The sequence below is a fragment of the Helianthus annuus genome, chromosome 9 (genome assembly GCF_002127325.2).
Source record: "Helianthus annuus cultivar XRQ/B chromosome 9, HanXRQr2.0-SUNRISE, whole genome shotgun sequence".
In the NCBI taxonomy this organism is placed as follows: Eukaryota; Viridiplantae; Streptophyta; class Magnoliopsida; order Asterales; family Asteraceae; genus Helianthus; species Helianthus annuus.
The window spans coordinates 145,674,563-145,686,883 of NC_035441.2; the positions used below are offsets into that span (position 1 = coordinate 145,674,563).

General features: G+C 37.0%; 1 protein-coding gene and 1 long non-coding RNA gene across 3 annotated transcripts; one reads left to right on the top strand and one right to left on the bottom strand.

Moving 5' to 3' along the window:
* The first annotated feature begins 3,727 nt into the window (after positions 1 to 3,727).
* Positions 3,728 to 6,452, top strand: LOC110921875 (probable receptor-like protein kinase At2g23200). Its single transcript, XM_022166199.2, has one exon. It carries the CDS (start codon positions 3,817 to 3,819, stop codon positions 6,292 to 6,294), a length of 2,478 nt encoding a protein of 825 aa, XP_022021891.1. The 5' UTR covers positions 3,728 to 3,816; the 3' UTR covers positions 6,295 to 6,452.
* Positions 6,453 to 7,244: 792 nt separating this feature from the next.
* Positions 7,245 to 11,292, bottom strand: LOC110922302. Of its 2 annotated transcripts, none has more exons than XR_002583044.2 (5): positions 10,762 to 11,292; positions 10,620 to 10,663; positions 10,010 to 10,167; positions 8,473 to 8,501; positions 7,245 to 7,855 (listed from the first exon to the last, which is right to left on the bottom strand). It is a non-coding gene; the product is annotated as an uncharacterized LOC110922302 (long non-coding RNA). The 2 variants fall into 2 exon arrangements; XR_002583045.2 differs by having other exon boundaries at positions 10,309 to 10,663.
* Positions 11,293 to 12,321: the final 1,029 nt, after the last annotated feature.

A 12,321-nucleotide genomic window follows, 5' to 3' on the forward strand; every position in this document is an offset into this window, starting at 1 on the left:
ATGCTCCGCTAATTAACTCGTGATTAACCCTTGATGTAGGGTTTGTGTTAAAAAATGTATACAGTATGGTTTTTTATAGGTTGGACATATATAGGGATGACAATGGGACGGTTTGGGTAATCCCAACTCCATACCCGATTAGACCTTCCGTAGTGGAAGGTTATATGGCGCCTGTCCTCTCCTTAGTGCCCTATGGCGCCTCCCCACACCGCGAGGGGCGTTATACCACCTGAATTAGGTTGCCTCGCGAAAATTATAACGGGGTGAACACATTTGCCACTCACACACACACACACATATATATATACATACATATATAACTCTATATCTACATAATCCCCTACTACATACACATGTTATATAACCCCCCTATAACCCCCTACCCACTACTTTAATCACTGCCACTCAACTCACAAATACACCACCAACTTCTCCAAAGCACAAAAGGAGAAGGATAACAAACATTGTACTGGAAGATGATACTTCCCCCACTCTAACATCTACACAACCACTGTCCCTTGTCACCATTCTAAACCCAGTTCCATTATCTTCAGTTCAACCCTTCAATCAAAACACTGCCATTGTCCCTGCAGGAGTACAATATCCTCTAGATCTTCCAGCAGTCAGGGAGGAAATCAAATCCTTCTACTCTAAAGATGATCCTGAAAAGAGGAAACTCCCATCTGTTCAAGGTTATCCTTTGCCAAGAAATATAGAAGAATATCTCAAAATAAAGGCCCAACAATTAGAGGATATATCTAAAAGAGACGCAGAGGGAAAGTCTGACAAAGAGATTCAAAGAAATTATCAATAGCTGCTCACCAAAGTTAGAACTTTAGAGCAGTTCTCAAAAGTCTTTTTTTCAGAAATTATCAGAAAAAGATGATGAAAGCATGAGAAATGACTATCTTGAATACATCATGGCATATAAGAAGTACAGGGCAGAAAAGTATCAATACAAAGAATGGACCATCAGTGAACTGCAAGAGGAGACAGCTATAATTCAAAAGATGATTCAAGACAAGGTAAAGCAAACTCCTCCAGTTTGGGCCAATTACAAGAAAAATGTACTAGAAGGGACCTTGAAACTGAAAATAATGAAAGAAGAGCTGATAACTGTTGATTATGGGTCAAGGAACCAGTTTACAAGGTGGACAGAAGAAAAGGTGTTAGCTACCTACAAAAGGTTGGAAGAGTTAAGGAAGAGAGATCCCACTGCTCCTAAAAAGCCTGATTATCCAGAAGCAGTGGTTCCAGTCAAACAACAAAAATTGCCAATCAGGAGACCCACTGCTCCACATGCTACCATCCTTTATCAAAGAAGGAAAGAAAAGCAGATGGATGAATTAACAAAAGAAGACAAGGCTTAAGAAGAATACATCATCAAAATGGTTCTTCAGACACTTATGGAAGAAAATCAAGACTCAGCACAATCTAAACTTTAAGTTTTTATACTCTAAACTTTAAGTATTTACCGACTGACTTATTTATTTATTTTATTTATAAGTCTATATAAATATAACTATACTCATCATTTATATTTGTTATGCATGGTTTTCTAAGAAACGACCCGTGTTTACACACGGATCTTACCGCTAGTAATCTTTAAAATGATATAGTTCACACCCCCCTCCACCCCCCCCCCCCCCAATTACCACGTGTCTCTTGTTATAACAATATCAATCAATTCAAAACCAACGTATTTCTAACAATTATAAAGCCAATTTCTAAGATAGTGATGAGTGGGAATGCATGTCATTTTAACAAAGGAGAAATTGACCACAACTTTAGTTAATAGGATAGTGCTCATTTTATACTTTATTGACGTTATGAAAAGCTTGTATAGCTTTTCAAATTAGAGACTTGACTGACCATAACCACCATAGTGTGTCTATACTCTATTATTATTAATAATTAACTTATGTATTTTAATTATTTTATTTATATCAGAACTACTAATATAAGTAAACACATACATATATACCAATGATTACAAGGAAAATCATTGGTATGCCTAAGGGTGTCCGGGGCGTACTCGGGGAGTGGTTTCGGTGATGGGTTTCCCCGATTGGGAACACCGCCGTCATCACTGCGGGGTCCCGAATCGGGGTGTGAATTGGGTGTGGGTTCACCGCATGAAGAAGGAGAGATGGTGGGGCCTTTCACATTTTCCAACCAATCACTTGTTTTTCTTTTTTTTTTTTTTGAATAAAAAAATAAGGGGAGTTAAGAGGGGAGTGCCGCCATCAATTTAGGGTGTTAGGGGAGTTTAAGAGGGGAGTTGACGTGGCACACGAGGATTGGTTTGGCGTAAGAGAGGGGACTCACCTATTAGGTGAGCACCCCCTTCACCCTAAGAGCATAGGGTGTGGGTTGTTGATTATAGTGGCGAAGCTTGACCAAAAGTTTAGAGGGGTGGAAAATCATGTGACTCAATTTATATATTGTATAAATATTTAGGAAAAATAATTGGGGAACAATCCTATATAATTTTAAAAATTTCAGACGAAAAATAGAAAAATTTTACACTTCTAACCGAAACATTCGAGTAGGGGAGGGGGAGGGGGTGCACTCTCACTTTACACTAAGCTCCGCCATTGGTTGATTGGGGCGAGGTTGCCAGGTAATGTTTGCTAAACCACACCGAGTCAACGTTGGGGATTTATGTAACTTTTTTTTTAAATTAATATAAGTTTGTGTTTTATTATATAAATGTCAAGTATAAAAAAAATCCATATGTACCCCCAATGTTGGGTGGCCACGCCACTTTTACACCCCACTTTTTTTGGAGTGGTTTAGTAAAGCTTATACTCGTCACGCGTCGAGCAATGCCCCCATACTTCTCGATCTAAAATAAGTGACACTAATAGAACAAAATTGTGGCAACTTGTTCTTCAATAACATGTTTACAAATTCTCTTATATTTTAATTTACGAATAAAATAAACAGTAAACAATTCTCCTATATATTAATTTACGAATGAAATGAACAGTAAACAAATGTAATATAATTTTTAATAGTTTTGTTATCCTAGTATTATAATAATTGTTATCCCCTTTACTTTTTAAGTCTGATAAGTTTGGTATTAACCGGTATTTGTATAAAAAATACCGGTTCGTTATCGGTAATGAAGGTACAAACCAGCACCAGCCTGGTACATAAAACGCCAAAAGTTGGTACCGGATTGAGTTTGATAATCTTTTAGTTCGAGAAATTTGGTACTGTTACCCAGTAGCATTTGCTCATCCCTGATCACGGGTACCGTACGAACACCAACGGTATCGTACAACTTTTTTTTAGTTTCAAGGGTAGGGATGAGCTCGGTGCCAACTGATACCGAAAATACCGGTTACGGTATCGGTATATGAAGGTAAAAACCGTTAGAGAACCGGTACTAGGAACGCCAAAAGTCAGTACTGAACTGGTACTTAGGATCTTTCGGCTCATGAAATTCGGTACCGGTACCTATTATTATTTGCTCATCTCTGACTACGAGCTTCTACCGAACAACATCATTACCATACAACTTTTTTATTTGATTTTCTTTCGGTTATTTTTAGTGTTTTTTAATACATTTTCTTTTTATTCTTGTCAGCGATTCCGTGTGCAACGCGCTCCTAGTGATTTCAAACACATATAAATACAGACTAAATAACAAAAAAGTTCGCCGCAACGTGCCAAACGATTGTTATAACTAGTTATATTTTAAAACGACTTGATTCTCGTCTTCACGGGTCTTCGTCAACTTCCTTTTTGAATCATCATTAAACCAATAATTATTTCATTCGAACCAGAGATCCTTCTTCACTTGCTTCAATGGAATCCACTCTATTCATCATCATCCTTCTTTCTGCTCTCTCTTTTGTTTCCTCTCAATCACAATATGTGCCAAACCGCTACTTCATTAACTGTGGATCAAACTCTGATACCGATTTCACCGGAAAAACCTTCACAGGAGATGAAAACCCCCCCACCTTTTCAGTTTTTGGTGGCCGCAAGGCCGAAAACAACAACTCCACGTCGGAAATCTACAAAACAGCAAGAGTTTTCACGCAGAAATCATGGTACGAACTCGAAGCAGATAGCGATAACACGTTCGTGATGGTAAACCTTCATTTTTCCCCTTTTAGCTATAACAAAATCGAGTTATCTACTTCCAAATTCAATGTTTCGGTTTCTGGGTTCTCTCTGTTATCCAACTTTAACGTGGGAAACTCGACTGTAATAAAAAATTTCATCATCCCAATTGGAACAAAACGAAAGTTCAGAATTGTATTCACACCCTCCAGTGGTTCATCCCCTGCTTTCGTAAACGCGATTGAAGCGTTCACAACACCACCTCAACTGTTCAAGCGTGGCGACACTTTAAATCATATATCACCCTTGGGGAGAGATGGTGAAATGAATAACATATCATCATCTTATGCTTTCATCCCAGTTTATAGAATTAACGTTGGTGGTGACCGTATAGACGTAGATCGCGACGTTTTAAGAAGAAACTGGATACCAGATGATGAATTCATCGTCAACAATGAATCAGCAAAGACAGTGAAACCATTCGACGGTGCACTTACTTATAAGGAAGATTTTGCTACCAGATATGATGCTCCTGATAGTGTATACAAGACAGCCAAACAGTTGAATGGTAATTCGTCGGCGAATAATAATGTTACATGGACTTTTGGGGTTAAGAAGAACACCATGTTTCTTGTTAGAGTTCATATCTGTGACATTATAACCACAGGCCTCAATAATTCTGATGATGAATTCAATTTGTTCATTTACCGGAATTATAGTCTGGTGATTAATCCGGGTGAAGTGGTACAAGCGGTGCAAGTTCCCTTTTATTTTGATTTTGTGGTGGATTCGGTTGAATCCGGGTTTGTGAATGTTAGTATCGGAGCGGTTTCTAGTAATAACACTCAGCCCGTGTTATTGAACGGACTCGAGATCATGGAGTTGTTGAGGAATTCGGGCGTAGTTGATCCATGGAACAATGGGAAGAGTGGTAGCAAGAAAGTGTATGTTGTGGTTGGATGTGTTGTTGGTAGTGTGGTGATTGTTTTGTTAATAGGTGTCTTTATCGGGTTTAAGTACAGGAAAGCGAAGCCCGCCTTTGGGACGAAAACGGAATCTAACACGGTACCATCGCACGGTCAGAGTTCATACATGAGCATGAATTTTGACTTTACCGTTAATGAGTCGTCCCAGATTCCTAACTTGAATCTCAACCTTCGGTTCCCGTTTGCGGATATAGTACAAGTGACGAACAATTTCGATGAGAAGTTAGTAATCGGAAAAGGTGGATTCGGGAAGGTGTATAGAGGTACACTTCGTGATGGAAAGTCGGTTGCTGTGAAACGAGCCGAGACAGGACACAGTCAGGGTCGGCCAGAGTTTGTGAAAGAAATTATGGTATTGTCGAAAATACAACATCAACATTTAGTTAGTTTTATTGGGTATTGTGATGAGAATTCTGAGATGATACTCGTGTTCGAATACATGGAAAAGGGTACTCTTCAAGAACATTTATACGACATGAAGAAAGACGACGAGAAGCTCCCGTGGAGTCAAAGACTCGAGATTTGCATTAGCGCGGCTCAAGGATTACATTACCTTCACACGGGTTTAAATGAGCCGATAATTCATCGAGATGTTAAGTCGACAAACATCTTGCTTAACGAAAACTACACAGCAAAAGTGGCTGATTTTGGGATATCACGACTGGATAATTCGGATGAAGGAGAGATGGATATCAAAGGGAGTTTCGGGTATTTTGATCCCGAATACATAACTTGCTTGAAATTGACGCACAAATCAGACGTTTACTCTTTTGGAGTCGTTTTACTAGAAGTGCTATGTGCAAGGAAGGCACTTGATACCAAGCTTCCTTCGGAGGAACAAAACTTAGCCGATTGGGGAATCAAACAGATAAAGAATGGGATGGAAGAGAAGATAATTGATCCATATCTTGTAGACAAGATAAACCCGAATTCGTTAAGGATTTATTTAGAAACGGTTGAGAAATGTTTGAAGAGCACAGGAGACGAGAGGCCGAGTATGTATGATGTGTTATGGGGCTTAGAATACGCGCTTAAGCATCAACAAAAGGTGGTGGGTAAAGAGCCATGTGAAGATAGCACAGTGACTGCATCGCTGCAGTCGATACCAATATTTGATCATTTGCCTTCTAATTATGAAGATAATGAGTATGAAGTGAACGATAGCTCGGTCTCAAGTTTTCCAAGTGAAAGCCAAGTATTTTCTCAGTTGAAGATTAATGAACCCCGATAGTAAAGGGTTGGAACATGATCATGCTTTTGTGCCCTTTGTCACCACACCACCGTCTACTCTTTTATGCGTAATCGTGTCTTATTGATTACTCTTGTCAAGTCAAGCAAAAGTTTACTACCATATACGGCGGCTAAGGTAAGTACAGTCTTTATCTAGTATGTGATTTATGTCTATGTATTGTTTGATTATACAGTTAATTTGATAATTTCAACTTGTTTATTTGCAAATAAAATTAGAAACACAAAAACAAAAATAGAGTTGAAATCGGTATGGATTAAAGTTTGATCATTCATAGTCAGTCATCAATGTGACCCGAATGTGGTCAACAATATACACATCATATCTTGAATTCTTAATCACAACTTAGTCTTAGGCGCAGTTCATGCTAGCAGCCCTGTTTCCACAACAACATAAAATTGGTACAATCAGGCAAATTATTATCGTCCTGTCTTTCAGGGCCGGCCCTGAGAATTCGTGTACCATGTTCAATCTTCAAAAAATGTGCCCTTAGGCCTAAATGAAATTGGGTATTGAGCTCAATAAAGGTCTAAACCTAATGTCAATGAGTTAATAACTAACCTAAACCGTAAAAATAGTTTTGTAAGTGAGCCTATGTTGGTGTTCGTATAGGTACACCCTATAAAAAAATAAATTTTTACGTATACATATCGGTTTTTTTTTTCTAAAAACAGTGTGCCCTTCGAAATATCGGGCCCTGGCCGGTGGTCCTCCCCGCCCAACCCAGGGCCGGCCCTGCTGTCTTTAAATAAAAAAAATAAGCATATAGAATCATTTGTAAGATTCACGCGTTAAATAATCATAAAACATTAAAACGTCATACAAATGTTAACGCAAAAGAGTATAAGTGATCACACCAGGTCTTTTTTTTGGGCTGATGTTTCTGGATCATGGCCCGGCCTTTTTGTTGTTTTTGAACCGCATATAGAACATATAAAAGCCCAATTAGCAAATATAAAAGCCCAACTAGCAAATAGCTAGACGGAAGGAACAATTACTGTAACACACACATAACCGGGTTCTTTAACCACTCTACAAAGCAAACTTAATCTTACAAGACCTATTCGAGTGCCCAAAAAAAAAACGAGTAATGAACAATGGCATTAAAGATATTAACATTGTTAATTTAACACGATTCCTCCTATCCTTCTCCAAGATGAAGTCATGTTTGAACCGCCACAAAATCAACCAAACCATCATGAGAATAGATTCGACTACTAATTGCTTTGAATTATTCAGATGGAAATTTTGAACTCGGAAGGTCCAATTTAATTTAAGCCATCTAGCAATCACATTCCAAGTCCTAGCAGCAACTTCACGCTCACCAACCGAACTAGTTTAATACCCGTCCGGTGGACGGGTTACACTAACAACGTAACAAACAAAGAGAATCCATATTGAGGGTGTTTGGGGTTGCTTTCTCCTTTTGTAAAAAGTCACAACCATCTAACTTTTTAATGACTTGCGCTTTGTGGCAAATGAAAAGATCCACCAGCGTAAAGCATTTGATAAACAGGACTTATTCTAGTGGTTAAAAATAAACCTGCAAACAAACAACATCATGAATTTAGTAGATACAGGGTAAACCCCTTACACAAATTTAAAAGATACAAAGTTATGAGAATCATATGTTTAAATCATGGTTGCAAAAGTCGCTAGGCGCTCCCTAGTCGGTCGACCGGGGAGTTGAGAGTACTCGGCATAGGCGGAGAGTACTCGGGGAGTACTCGGACATGTTAAATTATAAAGAAATTAGTTTTCAGAAATTAAATATAAGTCTAATAGCATAAATTTACTAATATTTATAACAAAATACGTAAAAATGATATTCATTATTTAATATGATAGTCGTATAAATTATGTTTTGTTACTTTTAAGTCAAACTTGGCCCAAATTGACCTACTAGATCTGATTTTGGCCGAGGTTGACCGCGTTTGATCAATTCCGAGTAATTAGGCGGAGTTAGAGAAAGTCGCCTCGGCAGCCTACCTTGTAGGGACTACTCGGGGAGTACTCGGCCTTGGAAACCTTGTTTTACAACCATGGTTTAAATTTCATACATCATCATGTAAATTTAATATTTTTTCATACAATAATTAGAAAGTAGCAGCAATAGCTATATTAGCAAATTAATGCATAGAAAAAAGAGCTAAAACTAACCTTTTTTATCAACCATTCTTCAAACTGACCTGCACAACAACAAATTCAAATAAGAACATTATTTAATTCAAAGTGATATTTGTAACTTAAAGACTAAACAATATAGCATTGGGTCATTAACGGTTGAATATTTTATAATGCGATTATTACCAATCCAAACAACAGAATTGCACCCTAACCCTATTTCTCACTACCATCTAATTCTGGTTTTTTAGAAATCAAAGTCATAAATTGTGCTTCTAGTACTAATCCTTTGACTCTTAAAAGTCAAAGTACACAGAAATTCACTTGTAAGACAAAATGTGTAGTGTATAACAACCATATTTGATGTTCCACTCCAACAATTCCAGAAGAAGCTGGTGCAGCCCCTTTGGAAAAAAAAAAAAAAAAAAAAAAACTTGAATGGTGAAAGGAAGCTTATTTTTTTCTAACATATAATGTTGGTTGTACAAAGGCCATGCGTAGTAGTAACCTCTCATAACCCCTTGCGATGTGGGGTTATACAACACGTGGCAAATGCATAAGAAAGGAGGATTATATAACATGAGTGTGCAGTGGTTAACCCCTTAACTTATATATATATATATATACACACACACATAAAATAAAAATGAAAACAAAACTGCTCTACTACCACCAACCAACAACCATCTCGAACCTTCACCATTTACAACCCATTATAAAATTATCATATACTGACCTTAAACTTTTCAGCCCCATTCAACAGTAAATTGACAAAATGATATTGAATAATTGATAGCATCATCCAAGATACCAACTGTCACATGCCTAATATATTAGTGTAAATATATTCACCTACAAAGAACCCCAAACATTATCCATTGTAGTGAAATATTTCTCTTCCAATGCACTACAATCCAACAGTTTACACAATCCGATATCTAATAATCTCAGATGCCCATATCTATCTAGTAGCAAATTATTAGGCTCGATACCTCTGTTACAATCCAACATAACAAAATAAGTACTACATGATTAAACTTCAATGAAGTACATTAATTATAGCATGCATATTCACATAATCATGTTTTGGATGGATTCAAATGGTAAACTGTTTCATCATCATAAAATTTGGCTTCATCATCAATCAAGTATCTTATCTCATAAGTAATGTCATCATGCCTCCAACATGTAGATATTCCGTTACGACATATTATACGTTATCTTGAAAAGATCAATAAAGCTTAACAATAAACTCATCGATTAGGTAAAAAACATAGATAAATGTTCGCGAGTCAGGCTAACCCAACACGCTTTGAACAGTACTAAAACGACCCTGTTTCAACCCCTCAACTGTTACGTAAACTGCTCTTGTTGCCACCTCTATTAGTTTGTTGCAAACTTACATTAAAAAAACATCATCTTTAAAAAAATATAAGAACCATTCTTAGAAAAAGAGACTCCATATGTTTTCTACCAAAACCAAAATTCTGCTAAATTAGTAAGTACATTAAAATCAAGTGAGATTCATCTATAAACACAATCATACTCACAAACTATATAGGATTTTACTTACAAATTACAATCAAGCTCTGAAGAAGATGGGATCTCATGCTCAAAATTCATGATCATTCCAAACTGATCATTTCGATTTTGTCATTAAGACATTTCATCGAATACTTGGTCTCCATGTAACATTAACTTCAAAACACTATCATTCGAATCATTATTCACCTGCGAAATAATTTAATAAGAGTTGGATATTGCTAGATAGAAAGAAAAATGAGGAAATATATAATCACATACTATAAAATAAAATAACGGACTCAAATTCAAATCAATATGAGCAAGGAATAATGCATAGATAACACTTACAACAATATAGCTACATGATTTTACAATAAAACCAAAACAATTATCTCTCCACTATCATTGCCTGTGTTTGCTTAACAGCCTTAAAAACCTCAAAAAGAACATTAGCAGTGCAGATATTGGGGGTGGGGCATTTGTAAGCAGTTTTTCCCTTTAATTTAGCATATGGTCAGAAATGAGAAAACTTTCAAAGACAAGCAACCCTAGGGTTACAAGGCTGTACATTATTGAGGCAATCAGCCAATTTCCCGTATGTCGCACCTACGTTGGTTTCTGTTGACCCGGCGAACCAAAATTAAGAAATTTAAACTCACCTTGATAAGATCTGAGGAAGAAGTAAAGATTATTGGTTCACACCCTAGATCAAACAACACCAAAATTCGATGATGCCTTTGATAAAATACAAATCCAATCGGAGAAAAACAAAAAGAAAGAGCAAAATAGTAGCTATGATACCTTATTAACAAACGGCAACCTGCGATGGTTTCCTGTGACCGGAGGCTAAATGGTGGTGATTGTATGCTTCAATCGTGAAGCGATCACTGATTTCGGTGATGAACGATTGGAAGTGAAGAAACAAATGAAGGGTTGTTGCTGTGATTAAAGAAAGAAAGGAGGGATGGTTGCCTTCTTTAATACCACGTAAACCGGAGAAAAAAGAGGAGTGGGGTAAATAGCGTGCGAACGTGGATAGGGTAAAACCACCGGAAACCTCCTAACTGCATCAGAATAGGAAAGAGAATGTGAAACCGCCGTGAACTGCCACTCTTTCGGTTACTTTTTTGAGTTAACACGGCTAGGATTTAATCCTGAAAGGATCCAACGGTCATCAATGATTTTCAAGTTGGTTAGACTTAATGGGATCCATGTATATATATAATGCCCCAACGATTCAGACTCCAACGAGACACAACACCAAAGGGACATTTATCCGGTGGGACACCAAGTTAACTCTCAAAATAAGGCGATCCAATAACACTCTGTTCCATATCGTTGACCTCGAACCATCCCGAAGAAAATATATATATCACTGAATTTCCATTTCCCAATACAACATGTCCAAATAATCATTATCTTTTAAGCAACATTTTTTTTTAGTTTCGAGATTGTATAGCCTCAGAAATCTATAACATAATCGAGTATTTCCCTTTTTTTTTTAACGGTCGGATTCTATGATTAATAGAACAGGGCCAGCATATGCTGTAAAAACCCAAAGTACAAACAAAATAAACACAATAAAATAAAATACAGACTCCCATCTAAAACGACATTATTTTACTATATCTCGAATATTAAAGTCTACCCATCTCTCCCATACCATGTCCTTAATTTTCAACCTGCTTTTCAACCAAATGAAACTGTCTGCCATTATGTTTTCTACTATGTTGTTATCCGTTCTAGTATTACCTTCGAACCCTTTTTCGTTTCGGGCCTTCCATAAACTCCACATGGTTGTTTGAAACACTGCATTAATGACAATCGAGTATTTCCCACCCAAGAAATCTATAGCATATATAATGGAGTATTACCCAACCAACAATCATGCCAAAACTCTGTGGATTCCCATTACCAATCATTTTCCACAACGCTATAAACGGAATAATATCTTTTTCATGAAGCTTCACAATTGACTTTACAATTTTTCTTTTTTTTTTTTTTTTGCCAAACCCCGTTTCCTCTAGATTTAACCCATTAACCTCATGAATCGCTTTAATTACCTTCATGAGAGGCTTTGATGGTGTGTGGGGAGGACCTCCGCACAAGGCCCATTATTTCGAGGGGCATGCGATTTTAAAAAAAAAATCCGATATGTATATGTTATTTTTTTTTAAATAGTACATACCACTTTCAATATAGGTCCATTTGCAAATCATTTTTTATGGTTTAGAATTTAGCTCACTTAGAATTAGGTTTATTAAGCCCAATACTGATTTGATCTTTTTAAAATAATAACAAAACATAACAGAAGGACACATTTTTCAATCTCGAACAGGGTACGTGAATTCTCAGAGACGC